The sequence below is a fragment of the Quercus robur genome, chromosome 6, assembly GCF_932294415.1.
Source record: "Quercus robur chromosome 6, dhQueRobu3.1, whole genome shotgun sequence".
Taxonomy (NCBI): domain Eukaryota; kingdom Viridiplantae; phylum Streptophyta; class Magnoliopsida; order Fagales; family Fagaceae; genus Quercus; species Quercus robur.
In genome coordinates this window covers 46,041,951-46,057,978 of record NC_065539.1, presented here as the reverse complement: position 1 = coordinate 46,057,978, position 16,028 = coordinate 46,041,951, and the positions used below count along the sequence as shown (strand labels likewise).

General features: G+C 34.0%; 1 protein-coding gene across 1 annotated transcript; it reads right to left on the bottom strand.

Moving 5' to 3' along the window:
- Positions 1-10,035: 10,035 nt before the first annotated feature.
- LOC126690262 (stigma-specific STIG1-like protein 4) lies at positions 10,036-10,515 on the bottom strand. The gene has a single exon (XM_050385382.1). It carries the CDS (start codon positions 10,513-10,515, stop codon positions 10,036-10,038), a length of 480 nt encoding a protein of 159 aa, XP_050241339.1.
- Positions 10,516-16,028: the final 5,513 nt, after the last annotated feature.

The following is a 16,028-nucleotide window of genomic DNA, read 5'->3' as shown; positions in this document are numbered from 1 at the left end:
CTAGGTAATTTATCATAGGCTTACAACACCTATGGATAGGGCTGTCCATCCAATCCGACAACCCGACCCACCCAAAGGTTCCGACCGGACTCGACCCAAAAACCGACCGACCCGATCAATTCACCGGTCGGCGGCGGGTAATTTGTTCCAAAAACCAACTCCGGCAAGTCGGTCTCGGTTTCCCTCCCCAAAACTCGAAAAAAACCCGATTTGATCGATGTACTAAGAAATTTTAGCAAAAAATTTCCAGATTCCGGTGAAATTTTCCAGAATCCGACGAAATTTTCCAGATTCCGATGAGATTTCCAGATTTCGGCCTCAAATTTCCAGATTCCGACTTCAAATTTTCAGATTCTAGTAACAAATTTTCATATTTCGGCGACTTATCAAGTAGATCTAGTGATTTTTCATCCAAATCTAGTGAAATCTCACCGGATCTAGCGGGATCTCACTAGATCCGGTAAGATCTCTGCCGGATTTGGAATTTTTTCGCCTGAAATCAACTATTTTGGTCCGATTTTTACTGTGGATGGTTCCAACCGAACTTACCGTGTTTCCGGCGCAAAACCGATCGCGCAGATCCGACTCCCTTGTCGGTCGGTAACGGGTCAGGATTTCCTCAACTCGATTCTATCAGGTCGATCTCGGGTTGGGCACAAACCGTGAAAACAGAAAAGCATGGAAAATGGGAACACCCGTGGCAAGGAAGGCACTTCCTATGCTTTAGGGGTCTTTTAATGTATACTATACGCGTTAATGATGGAAGTTAGTAGGAAGGTGTTATGGGCAGTCAAGTTTGATGATATAATTGAATCTTAAATTTTTGAATTCAGGCTCATCAATGGCATCATCATTGTCAAGAATTTACGACTCAATGGCATTAGTATTTTTCATTTGGAAAAACTATGGTTTGAATCCAAAAAGCAAGTTTAGAAAAAGTTCCTTTTGACCTTGGTGAGTTCCCATCTTTCAATATATAGGGCAGTGATTGTAACATTTTTTTTTTTTAATTAGAAAATTGATCGGTTATTTATTTATTTATTTTTATAGAAAAATGCTATGTTCACAGTATTTTTACAATAAATCTTAAATGGTAAGTTTTAATTGGTTGTTATGGGTAGGGAAAAATTAATTTAGCTATAAATTTAAATTAGAACTAATAACAACTTAACACTATAATTTGTTGTGAAAATATTGTAAACGTAATATTTTTTTTTTAATTAGAAAATTGATAAATAACATGTTTTTTAAGTATCCGCTATTTTTGTAAACCAGAATTGGGACTGCTAGTGGTTGTTAGTAGTTACTACTTTTAGTAGTTACTAGTTGATGGACATAATCTTAAAAATATTTGCCTATAAGACCATTTACTACAATTCTTGTTAAGAACTGAAATTTCACGCACTCAACCTAAAAACAAAATAGAGTAAAAACTAAAAACTAAAATTGTGGCCCTAAAATAAGATCAACCTTTATTGGACGGGCCCAACGGCATTTAGATTTTAGACTGTAGTCAACAAAGCAAAAAAAAGGTATTTTTTGACTTTCAGGTCTGAAAACGTGTGAGGGAGTCGGCAAAGCAGGGTTGAGACTTGAGAGGATCTATTCAGCAAAAAAAAAAAAAAAAAAAAAAAAAAAATGAAGAAACTTGAGAGGATCTTCTTTTTGGTGCAAAAATCAAGATCCTTTGTTTAACTGTAAGCTCTCGGTTATTGTGGACGAAATTTAAGAATACTTTTTTTCTTAATTACCAAATAACATTTGCTTAGCAACATTTTTTTTTTTTTTTTTTTTTTATAATATTTGCTTAGCAACTTTTTTTTTTTTATATAATATTTGCTTAGCAACCTTTTTTTTTTTTTGGTACAATTTGCTTAGCAACTTATGTACTTATTTATTCTTTTTTCTTGGAAGCTAATGAGTAAGCAATTGGATTAATGAATTGCCTCTTCTTTTCTTTTTTCTTTTTTAATAATTATCATTCATTTTTGCTTAGCAATATTTTTTTTAATATTTGCGTAGCAACTTATGTACTTATTTATTCTTGTTTATGATTCTTTTTTCTTTTTTCTGGGAAGCTAAAGAGTAGCAATTGGATCAATGAATTTTTTTAATTTACAATAATTATCATTCAAATTCCAACATTTACTAAAAGATGAAAACATAACATAAAAAATTACAAACGATGAAATTTTTGTCCACCTACATTGGTTGGTAGGATTTTCAGGCTTTCTTGCTTTGGAGAGGGTTGTAAAAGCATGCAAAGGCAGTTGGGTAAGAGCATTTCTATCAGATTAGGTAAATTTTTGTACTGTTTGGAGAATGAATAGTGATTTTTATCTTTTAATTATCCACTTTTTCAAATACACTTTTCAACAAATTCTCTATCTCATTTAAATATTATTTCTTCATTCATTATTTATTCTTTTTTTAACAACTACACATCTTCCAACATTTTTTTTATTCAATAATTGATTATTATAATATAAAAAAAAACATTTAAAGAATGAACAGTAGTCTATCAGACTTGATGAATGTTCATGAGCCAAAAAAAATTCCGAGTATAGGGAGTCCTTTGGAGACTATTTTTATGGTATCATTTTCTATTATAGAGATTTTTATGCATTTATCTACACTATTGGAGATGCTCTAAGGACTCTTTGTAACTTTGTTAGGTAAAAATTAAAATTAGCAGAGAAAGAAATGCAATCTTCTAGCGAGTTTATGAGTTATGGCCTCTAGAATGGCAAAGGGGCACTACACTTAAGAGAAATGGAGATCCTAGTGCTTAGGTTCAGACAAAATTATTGATCGGATTCCATTTTCATGTGTTCAAGACGTATATAAACCTTTTTGAAAGATAATGACATTTTTTATTTTTCGTAGAAAACGGTTAAGTAGGATAATGGCCACTTACTCATAAACTAGGGACACTATGGTTTAGGTTCAGACTGAATTATTAGTTGTCACTTGTCAGGCGATGGGATCTCAGCATCAAGTGTGAGACCTTACATAGGTTTATTATTACTACTATTTTATAATTTATACCAATAAGTGTGTTTTAGGACAAATTAAATTTTAGATTTCAATTTTTAATAATCAAAAGTAATATAGTTCAATTGACACCTTAAGATTGTTACAAATAAGTGTATATGGTTCAAATGAATCAAATCCCTTCTCAAAAAAAAAAAAAAAAGAATCAAATCCTTTTCCTAATTATCGAATCATCAGGAAAAAAGAAAGGCGATTTTAAGTCAAACCTTAAAACTTAAGGTTGTTACAAATTAAATCATATAGTTCCATCTAATTTTAAATTGAACTCTGAATTTTTAAAGTCGTATCAATGTAAACCATCTATCAAATCTGAAAATCATAACCCCAAATCAAACTCCAATAAGTTATATGATTTTAAAATTTTAAGACCAAATTTGAAACTGGTTAAATTATAAAGCCTACTTTATATCAATTTTAATATTATAATTACCTTTTGAAACTATAAGGTGTAATTTGAAACCAATTCTAAAATAGAAGGTTTAAAATGTATTTGCCCAATAGTTGAACATGTGTTCTTAAGATACCCATTAATGGAAAAACAAATTTAACAATAATAACATGTATTAATGTTGGGGAATTTTTAAGATATTTTTTTAGAAGAGATGTTGGTAAACTTAGTGGTGCCATTATATTACATCACATATTTAACGGAAACCCTACGCAAAACTGACCTGAAGATAAGGGGACAGCATCACCTAAGAAAAAGGGGGGCTTGAGTCTTGAGTTTAACCATGGCCAGTATTAGTTAAATATTTATAAGTCAAGCTTCTTCTAGCAGGCCACCTACAACTTATAATACTTTTTTTTTTTTTTTTGGGGGGGGGGAGGGGGGAGGGGGGAGGGATAAAATTATAAAATAATGTGCTAATAATATAGAAAGGCAAAGTTATACATCAAAAAGTATTTATATAAGAGTGGCTCATCTTATCTTTTAATTAAACTATTTCGATATGACATCATCTTTTACTTAATGAAATTCATAGTCTTTTTTTTTTTTTTTTTTTTTTTTTAAGTATTTATAAGAAATTTAGCCTAATCATATTCTAGTCTCAGTAAGACTAGGTAATTTATCCTAGGCTTACAACACCTATGGACTCCAAGGGTTCTAATATATATCCAAAATTCCCTCAAACACAAGGGGGGCAAATAGCATAAATGAGTTTTCCAATGCCAATGCCCTAGCATTGAAACTCTAGAAGGAACATTATAGCTTTAAAATAATTACATCCTTGCGCAAGAACTTCTACATTTTATCCACCACTAGTAAGGGAAAACTAATCTCTTGGCTGCCAAAATTGACCTGAAAAAAGCATACGATAAATTGGAATGGCCTTTTGTCAAATATACATTGATGTTCTATCATTTCCCCACTCCAATTATAGATTTAATCATGGCATGTATCTCATCCTCATCAATTTCTATTCTATGGAATGGAGTGGCGAGCACACCTTTCTGTCCATCCCGTGGTATTAGGCAGGGAGATCCATTATCTTCGTAACTTTTTATTCTTTGCCTAAATCACTTGTCATTGTCTTTAGACCAGGCAATCCATATCAAACAACTATCCCCTATACGAGTTGGTTGTCGCCCCATTGGGTTCAATCATATCCTATTTGCGAATAACATTTTCCTCTTTGCTAAGGCAAATATTCAAGATTGCATGACCCTCTTTAATCCTTTTTCACACTTTAGTGAGGCGTTGGGGAAAATTTGTAGTGTGTCTAAATCTAAGATATTCTTCTCACGGAATACTTCTTCGGAGACCCAGCGTAGCATTTCTTCCCTAACAAACATGCCTATTGTCCAAGATCTTGGTAAATATTTGGGCATGCCTCTTCTTACCAAATGAAAGTCGTCCTTGGCCTTCCAACCCTTGTTGGAAAAAACACACACCTGCATACGTGCCTGGCAATCTAAGCTTCTCTCCCAGGCGGGTAGGCTAACATTGATTAAATCTGTCATTTCCCCTCTTACTTATTATCAAATACAAACGACTGTCCTTCCTAGGAACATTACATGCAACATAGACAAGTCCATTAGGGATTTCTTATGGGGTGACACATCGACACAACGGCATGTGCATCTTATTAAATGGGACATGCTCACCAAGCCCAAGTCTTGTGGTGGACTAGGTATTAGAGAGTCCAAAACTACCAATGATGATTTTCTTATGAATCAGGCATGGCGTATATGGTGGAACCCGCATTCCCCATTGGCCAAATTTCTATCCCAAAAGCATTATCGAAAAATTGACTTCTTACAGGCTGCTTCAAATACTGGGTCTCATTCATGGAAGGCCCTATTGCAGGGGAGGAACCTCTTGTAGGGTGGTTTACGGTGGATTATTCGTAATGGCTGTAAAATAACTTTTTGGACAAATCATTGGTTGTCTTCGGGACCGATCCGCGGTCTTATTCATGGCCCCCTACTTCCTCACGAGTATGAGATTATGGTGGCTAGATTGATTATTGCCACTCACCAATGGGACCTTACACCTCTTTGTATGGTTTTGCCTTCAACAATAACCCAATTTATCTATGCTCAACCATTGCCCATCCATGGCTCTCCTGATACTCTGATGGATGACCGTGTTTGGGATCATCATGCGGGTGTTTGTTCAGTAAGATCCACTTATCGCTATCTTTTATCAAAACCCAAAGAGATTATAGGGCAGACATCGGTAAAATGGTCTTGGATTTGGAAGCTAAAAATACCACCTAAAATTCAACCGTTTTTGTGGAAATGTGCACATCATTGTATTCCCACCAAATCGGTCATTTTCCCACATGCTGACCTGAGCTGCTGAGTGACCAAGTGTGTTCCCGTTGCAATGAGCTTGAAATACCTATTCATGTTTTGCGTGATTGCCAATTTGCATGAAATATTTGGTCTTCCTTCCCGATACATTTACTTACTTCGGATTTTTTCAGACTTGAGTTACATGATTGGTGCAAAAGTAATTCTCAACTACACTCTCCTTTAGGCTATGTTCCATGGAACATTATTTTTGCCTTTACCTTATGGGCAATTTGGTTGGGTCGAAATTCTTTAATTTTTTCAGGAACATTCATTCATTTTCATATTCTAAAACAAAACGCTATTTCTCATGCCACGAAGTTCTTTTTTCTTAGCACCGTTTATTCAAGGAATTCAGCTCCGTTGTCCATCAAATATATTAGGTGGAGTCAAGCTCCTTCCCCTTACGTCACTATTAATACAGATAGCAGCTCACTTGGTAACCCTAGAAAACTTGGTGCAGGGGGCGTGGCACACTCATCCAATGGAGAATGGTTGTAGGGCTTCTCATTACATCTGGGAGTCACCAACAATACTATGGTTGAACTATGGGGTATTAGAGAGGCATTGGCTTGAGCTTGGGTTGAGGGCCATCACCGAGTTTGTCTATAAACTGATTCTCTTCTTGCGTACAACTGGTTGAATACTAATGTTGATTATCCTATGGAATTTTCTAACTTGGTTTTGGATTACAGGTGTCTCCTTAACAAGGACTGGGAGGTGTGTGTTGAGCATATATGAAGAGAGGCAAATAGTTGTGCAGATATACTAGCAAAGAAGGGTGCTTCCCAAACAGAAAGGGATGTGTTGTATGATACTTGCCCCACTTTTTTGTGTCGATGTTTATATTGGGACTTCATGGGTTTTGTTTCATCCCAGGGTCGTCGCAGATAATAAGGGTCTAGTGATGTTTTGTTTAGATTCAGCTATTCCTCTCTTCAGTCTAGTAGGGTCGGATTGTGTTTAGTTTGCTTCAGTCAATTTGTGCTGATGTGTTTTGTTGTACTATAGTCCTGTTGTAATATTTATGTTTGTATGACTTCTGTTTATGTAATATAAATCTCCTATTTATGCAAAAAAACATTAAGCTTTAAACATTATGATAGGAGTAGTTTTTAGTAGCATCATATGGTTCTTAACTTTTGAGGATGTAAAAATCAATTGCAAGTCACTGCCCGAGCTAGGTTCTCAAGGACAATCTCAAACAATCATAAATTATTTTCCCAAATCATATTTTTAAAAGAATACAAGAAAATGTCGGCAGGGGTTCTTGTTTTGGGGAAAATTCCTTTTGACAACAGTACTACAGTAGATCCAAACTGTAAAATATTTTGTTTCATCTTTTAAGCTATTACCAAAATAAAATTGTTGAGGTCACATTGTTTTTGTCTCAGTCGATGAGTCCAAGTGTTCTAGTCTTCCTCTATGATGAGACATATTAAACAAATTATTATAGTTTCCAGAAGAAGCAATGATATTGTTTTCTATGAAACAGTTGGGAAAAATAAACGGCAAGAAATTATTAAAATTTGATCATGAATTTTGCACCTTGAATGCTTCGAAGAGTTTAGGTAGCACATGCATTTCACAATTCAGAGATTCACATAATTAAGTACACAAATTAATCGGAACCAAACAGTAAAATTATAGGCCGCAAAAGCTTATTATTTATGAGTCGTTCATAATAATATTAATAAAGTCTCCTAGAATATGTAGCTGGTAGCAGCCTGATATTTTGAATAAAGAAAATTTTTGAAGTTCTTCATGTCAACTGAATCGAATCAATCCAGAAATTAGCTATCCTAAAGTGCTAAACAGACGTAAGTGAACTTTATTTTATTAAATTACTAATTAATTTCTTCTTTCTTTGAGTATCTTTTAGTATTGAACTTCAATTTATTTTATTTGGGAATCATTAGTCTTTTCTCAATACCATAAACAGAAATATGAGAAGAGTTTTGGCATGAATATATTCACTGATTGGCAGCATCAACAATATATTCCTTGATTGGAAGCATCGATCTTAGACTTGTCTTCGTGGAAAATTATGAATTCATTTTATGGTTCAAATTGAGTAATACATATTGAAATGTTCATCCTTAAAATAAGCTGATTTTTGGGAGAGTTTTCCCATTGCAACGCCCCCAATGGTTTCCCTAAAATGCAAACCGCCTCCATATTGGTGGAGGGGAAAGGCTGAGTCACACCAATATTGGCTCGTTGGCTTTACAAACAACAGTTTGATCGGTGGCTCAGCAAGCGTGCAAAAAGCTGTAAGAGGTGCAAAGCAATGATAACAACAATGCGTCTAGTGTTAGGAAAAATTCTATATAAATGAGTATAAATTTTAGCACATAATCACACAAAAACATAATGATTTACATAAAAATACCCTTTTCTCCTTTAAATGAAAAATTACGAGACAAATTTTGAATAATTTTATTATATTAAATAGGTATTACAAAACTTAAAAAATACATGTTGAGCAAATAAAAATTCTTATTTTCCTTTCACTCACAACTCTCCTCCTTATTGTTTATCTCTCACAATTTTCTCCTGCTCTCAGTCTCTCTAGAACTACCTCATTTACTCACTGGCCGAATGGCCTCATTTATTTATTCTTTAACTTTTATTATTTTCTTCTCTAGCTTGTAGAACACGCACAAGACAATTGATACATCTTTCATAAATATGGCTTGACTTTTGCACATAAAATCTGATTTCATTTGACAAGCTTTCTCTTAACAGGTTCATTTAATGAACTTTGACAAAGAGTGTGGGCTGGACTTGTGCGTGTCGGCCCTCAACATCTAGCAGGTAAACGCATCAATTATGAGGGTGACTAGTGAGGGCTTCCAAATCGTTTCATTTTTTATTTTTATTCCTCTAAACAAAACAAAACAACATTGCTTTATATTAATTTTTCCCATTATTTTGTTGAGTGAAATCATGTTGTTTTATGTTATTTATAGGGAAAAATAGACAACGCCATTTAAGCATAATTTATTTTTTATTATATATAATATATTAGGGCGATTGGCTATAGCTGCTTTTCAAATCCCATGAGTGATAAATAGCTAAATTGCCAATGTCGATTGTGGGAGAAAATCGAGCCAACGGGCAAGTCAAAACTAGTTAGAATGGTCTTAGTAAGTTTTGTTTAGCTTTGGTCGGCAAAAAAACTCCAAATTGGAGTAAGCCATGAGCTTACTTCAAGTATTTATGACTCTGGTGGCAACACGTGACAGGCAAATGACATGATTCTCAAGGAGTTATACAACAACTAGCTCTAAAGCCCAAGGAAAAGCTAAAGAGAAGGATCACAAGGAGGCACCGAAGGTGATAAGGGATCAACCTCTACCATCGGGTGAGATCCCCCTTCCCTTTCTAGTGTCACTAAACCGGTCTGGTATTCCTAGATGCATTCCGTCTTTTCATCGAAAGATGATCATGAAGAGAGATGTGTGGGCGGATAAACTAGTTCACTTCTACCTTTTGATGTTTTTATTATCGGAGCTAATCCTAGTCAGAAAAAGGGGGAGTTTCGGTTATGAGATATAGTTCGAAAGACGTTGACGATCCCTATAGATCTATTTTATGATCTTAGCTACGTGTGTCTAGACTTGGTTCAATGGTACATCCCCTCGTGTCCTCAATAATCCAATGAATATTTGATTACGGTGGTTGCCTGTATGGTAATCATCACCTGTTAAGGATTCTACGTACGGTGTATCTGGGCCTAAGAAGTTATGCTAATGAGTCTCTTTAGGGCAATGATTAATAATTCATTTTAAGAAAGTGTTGACACCACTTTTATGGGAAATGAAAAAAATTGTCAAAATATTTAATTTTTTTTCTTTTTTCATAAAAATTTTTCTTTAACTAGATTGTTAACCAATACTCTAAAGACACTTATTAGCATGTGTTGACTGCAAATCCACCATCAATAATCCATAAATCTAAATGTGTCATTTAAAATTTTTAAAATGACATGAAATTATATGCACCATTAAATATGGAATGTAAAATCTTAACCATAAAAAGGAAAGATTTTACTTTCACTTGACTGAACTGAAGAGGATGCTTGTCCATAAGTTACGTAGGCAAGAAAGAAAGGAAAATTTTCAAGTAAAACATAATCAATGCTACAGGAAAATGAATGCTTATAAGAGTTTTATTGATCAATCACCCACCATAATCACACATAGAATAGGAGCACCTAGATTGTCTAGGACACACCTCGAAACAAGACCCACAGTGTTGTGGATCATTTTGTACATCAATACACTTCCCATCACAGCACAAAAGCCCATAAGCACATGCCAAACCACAAGCTCCACAATGGTTCCTATCCCTCATGGTATCCTTGCAAAACTTTTGGAAACAACATGTGGTACCACCCCAAGGGTTCTTCTCACGGTCTAAGCACACACTTGGGTCATTGGCACAGGACAGTACCCTTTGCCTTCCCCTTAAAGCAGAACGGAAAAAGTTCAAGTGAGTTGGAGCATCTGAGCGTTGCAAACCAGTTTGGTGGGTTGCAGAAACCACATTGGAAGTAACTATTAACACAAAGAGGGTGAAGGGCCAATAATAGCAGTATATAGTGGCATTGAATAGAAAGAGATTACCAGCATTTTTGGTTTTGAAGTATGCCAAAACCATGGAAGATCATATAACAAACTCAAGCACATGAGATTTGTAGCTTATTGAATGAGAAAGACTTCCTGGGTTAAGAAAGCATCAAAGAAGACATGCACTTCACTATTCGATTGGTATTTGTTTTGGTTGGTGAGCTTTGTCAAAATTGTAACATTAAAACACAACCATTACGTGATGTATCAACCTAACATCTCTCAAACTATTATTGAGTAGATGAGTGAAACAGACATGAATATAACAAACTATTATTGAGTAGATGAGCGAAACAGACATGAATATGACTAGGGGAAACATGAATAATTTTCTTCAATATGTTGGTCAATGAGATTCTTTCAACTAATCATTTTTCAATGACCTCAAAATTGAAAGTGTGTCCAAGATCACAGAATAATCATTTACTTCAATGGATTGAAAAATAGTTTAGGTACTACATAATAAGTGTCAACTGTTCAACATTTTTTTTCTCTTTTCCTCTTGTGAATTCCTCTTGTGAAGGGAGAACTTGGGGGGTGGGTGGGGTGGGGGGGGGGGGGGGGGGGTGGGTGGGGTGGGTGGGGGGGGGGGTTTAAATTGTCTGCAAACTAGCTTTTCTCATAAGAAAATGCTAGAACTACTACTAATTTGACCATAAAAGTTAATAAATTAACATAACAATTAACGTGATTAGTGTTACATCAATAATATAATAAATACATTTTTGAATTACTTCTTTTATTTTTGTGTTATAAAATGAATAAATCAATTTGTAAAACTTATGTAGTAAATATTGTAATACCTATAGCATCACTTATCATAAGAACTTAATTTGAGATAGAGTTTCAGATGCTAGAAATTGTTGCCATAACTAGGCTGAGCTAGTATGTCTGTAAGAATGTAGTATTTTCTAATCGAGTAAACTCTCATATATAGTAGTTCACCTATAGTTCAAGCAAACCCATAAAATTGTATGAAACTGTGTACAGAAGAAATACAACACATGCATCCTGGCTAAGCAATGGACAAACTGCAGCCTCCATGTTATTGACAAAGCTCAACTCACAACTGGAAAGGGGGAAGAGCCTGTAGATATTTCATAATTACAATGTACTTCACAAAGCCACAATTTCATGATGAAACACTGTTGTGAAGAGCCCAATATTGAAAACTAGCACCCAAGGTGCAACATATTAATTATTTAGTTGACATTGATAATTAACCATAAATGATAGTAAAAAGACATAGTCCTGGATGGGAGAAAAAGGTTGCTGGCAAGTTCCATTTTCCTACATCTATCATTCTATCTAGATTAAAGTAGCAAAAGAATTTCAAACCTTACAAAGATTAAAGTAGCAAAAGAGTTTCAAACCTTACAAAGATTAAAGTAGCAAAAGTGTTTCAAACCTTACAAAGGAAGATGAGTAAGTCCTATTAAGCATTAATGTGAATGTACATATATTGAGTGCCATGTCTTTCTCAAAGAAGCAAACAAAAAGAGATCAAGTCACTAAAAATCATACCAAAATTCCATAAAACTGTTACTGGAAAACTAATAATTATTAATATTGTTTATTCCTCTTTGCATATGCTGTTTTTTTTTTTCTTTCTTTTTTGTGGGGTACCGCCACAGAAGTACCATTCCATGTTAAACTGAGAAGTGCAATTATTGATGTTCTCCAAAACAACGATGAGAAATGAAGTATAATTGTTTCCAAGGATAACATGTTTTTAGGATGAATAAATTACTAATAATATCAGTATAAGTTAAAGATTATGGACTATTTCTGACTAGATAATTATATATTGCGTGCCTCAAGCATAGTTATCTTGTTGATTTTATTATAAATTTGGTTTTAATAGTAAACTGAAAACTTATTGATTTATTTTTTTTCTAAAAAAAACAAAATTTAGCCATTGGTACGGTGCTGTTGTGATAACCATGACAGTGACACCAAGTGGCTCATCAACACAAACCAAACAGGACAGCCATCTTTGACAAGATTGGAAAATACCCAAATCACCTCATGTTTAGTTCTGCATATTGCTTTAAAAAAAAAAATGTCACACATATTTGGCCCTAGTACTGTTCCAACAAATACGTATGGTACATTCACTCACTGAAGTTCGTCCAAAACATAAAACTATATCAACTTACTTTGTTTTTGTTATTCCAAGTCCTAAGAAATTTCTCTACTCTGGCTAGTTGTGGATAGAGTACCGTACATCTCGTTACGTACTAGGTGCATGTAGAACCGTAGAGCATGTCCAGTGTATATCAGTGATTCTGCTCTAGTTGTTGGGAGGGCATTGTCGTAATCTTATCAAAGAACTGGGATATTGATCACATGATCTCGAGCCTAAAAGAAGGATTGTGAGCACAAATCTCAAATTGCAAAAGGGAAGTGTGATAATAAAATAACATTCATTGATCATGGGTTCCAGCCAATCAAAACGCAGCATCTTCACAACCATAGAAAAATGAATCATAGTCTCATCATCATCGTCAAATCTAAGTAAACAATCAATAAATAAATAAAGTGTCATATTTTGTTTTCTAGCTATTTTATTTTTTAATTTCTAATGCTCATCGAAAGGTCAATGGCGGAGGAAACAGAGCCAGGCATAAAATTGCTTGTCCATGTGGGCTGTTTCGGTGTTATACCATTAAATAAAAAATTCCTTGGTTTCCCATCCAAAAGAAAATAAAAATCCTTGGTTCTAGTGTTTTTGGGGCCCTTTTATTTTGACAGCCAAGACAATTGGACCCAGGAAAGGAAAAGAAAAAATAGCATCTCATTAAGAGTGCCTGCCAAGTGGGCTGGTCCTATGACTTTTGTCTTTCTCTCTCCATGTGATCCAAGCCCATGAGAAATTTGGGGAGTTGTGAATTGGAGGGTAATAGAGGAATTTTCTTCATATATTTTTGGTCTCAGGAGACATGCTTACAAATGGGTTTGGGAGCTTTTGCAATAAACATGACATGAATGGTGGTGAACTATGCATAAGCGAGTATCTTAAGAGATTATCTCATGAGAAATTTCTCTCATAGCATGTGTGAGTATCACATGCTATGACAGGGTGGTCTCATGAAATACACTCTCCTATCAAATCTCAAATCTATAATAAATGTCAGCTCAATCACTAATAATGCAAAATGACATGATCTCACAAATTTAGTAGCTTCAAGAAACACCGGTTCTTTCAAAGAAACAAACCAAATAAGATTAGTTCAACATAATTTCCCTAATTAGTAACCAGACTAGCTCACTGTGCCACTAATCCCACTACTCAAAGCTCTAATTGCCCCAAAATTCATTAAGAAAAAACAATCCTCAGGGTTTATACATACCCTTAAGTTGTTATAAGAGCACATCAAGTTTGAGTATTAAATTAGTTCGCCCAATCTCAAAACTCTTGTTAATTCTTCACAAAAGCCCTTAGTATCACATATAATAGTTGGTAAAATGAGTTCCCTTTGTGTCTATTAGCATGAGCAGGATACCATCCTTCTCACTTCTCACCTAGTCCCAAATTTGCCATCCTTTATGACTTTAAATGCAAATTAGTTAGTTGGTATTTGTTCTAATCCTTAATTTCTTTGTAGGATAATAGTTTATGTGCAATTCCAAGATGCATCGCTAGTCTTCATCACCCTCTGTGTTGACATAAGTAGCAAAATTGACGTGAGTTCCAGTTAGCTCAACTGGTAAAGTCTCTAATGGTTGTACAAGAGATCTGAGGTTTAATCCCCACCTACACCAAAAACTGATTAGTGTCGTGGTCTGATGATAAAGAACTATTATCAGAAGCAGACGTCATAGGTTAAAACTCACTCTCAAAAAAAAATTTTTTTACTCCTTGACTTAACCCATGTCCAAGGGGCAAGCCAATAAAAAATTGACATGTAACAAAGCAACAAAATTGATCCCAAAATTATAACAACAGTAATAATTATTATACATGAAAATAATATGTGACATTGTGATATGTGACCAATCACTACTAAAATGCCAATTAAAAAATCTAGTTCCGCAATCATGGATGAGGCCCCTGAACTTTTTTTTTTCTTGAGAAGGAGGCCCCTGAACTTGATATGGTTATGTATGGGAAAAAAAAAAAATCATCAAGGAAAATTTTAAATTCCAATTTAAACATTGAAAATTAGTACTCTAATTTCTAAGATAGCTTAAACACTTTCAAGCTCATATCCTTACTTATTCCTTCTTCTTCTTCTTCTTTTTCTTCTTCTTCTTCCCTTTTTATTTATTTATTTATTAATATTCTTACTAATCTATATATTACTAAAAGCTGAAAGGTAGCATTTAATGCTGCTGCTCTCATGTTGCGCTACATTAGCTGCCACGTCATTTTTTTTTTCTTTTCTTTTTTAAATATAATTTGTCCTACAATTTTAAATTGATTTTTACAATTTTCAGTCCTATAAATGCAGTTTACTACTTATTTATTTACTTCCACTATCACCCTATAATAAATCTAGTCCACTACTTATTTATTTACTTTCATTATCACCCTATAATAAATCTGTATAATTAATCCAGTTCACCTCTTATTTATTTAGTTCCACTATCAAGCCCAACCCAAAACCTTTTTAGTTCAGTTTTAGGGTTTTGTGTGAGTCTTTTCAACTTAAAGGAAGAAAAAAAAAACAAAAAACAAAATGTTGAAACCTTTGAAGCTTTAGGTGTTTTTTTTTTTTTTCCTTATAATTGTTTTTAACATTTATTTTTTTAATATTTACACTTCTCTAACCTTTCTCTCTCCCTTACCATTTCATCTCCCCACTACTTTTTCAATCTTTCTCTCTCCCTTACCTTTTCATCTCCCCACTACCCTCTACATTAATATCATTCTTCCTCTTTCCCTTCATCTTTCTTTATTTTTGTTTCTTCTTATTCACATCCTCATACTATAAATTTGTCACTATCTCTTCTATTCTATACATAGTTTTTCCTCACAAAAAAAAGAAAGAAAAGGTTCCCTCTCTCTCTCTCTCTTTATACATTTTTTGGTGGATTTTTTTATTTTTCTTGCATCTCTACTTTAGGTTGATAATTTTTTATATTCTTTGAAACTCTATTTTGGGTTAATGCGATTTAGTTTTATTTTTTAAATTGTGATTTAGTTTTGTTTTTTAAATTGTTGTTGTTGTTTTTTTATTTATTTTTTATTCTCTTTCATTGTTAAATGTTATCCTAAGCGTTTAATGCTGCTGTCCTCACGTTGCGCCACATCAGTTGCCACGTCATCCTTTTTTTTCTTTTCTTTTTTAAAATATAATTTGTCCTATAATTTTAAAATGATTTTTACAATTTTCAGCCCTATAAATGCAGCCTACTACTTATTTATTTACTTTCATTATCACTCTATAATAAATCCAGCCCACTACTTATTTATTTACTTCCATTATCACCCTATAATAAATTTGTATAATTAATCTAGCCCACCTCTTATTTATTTAGTTCCATTATCAAGCCCAACCCAAAACCTTTTTAGTTCAGTTTTAGGGTTTTGTGTGAGCC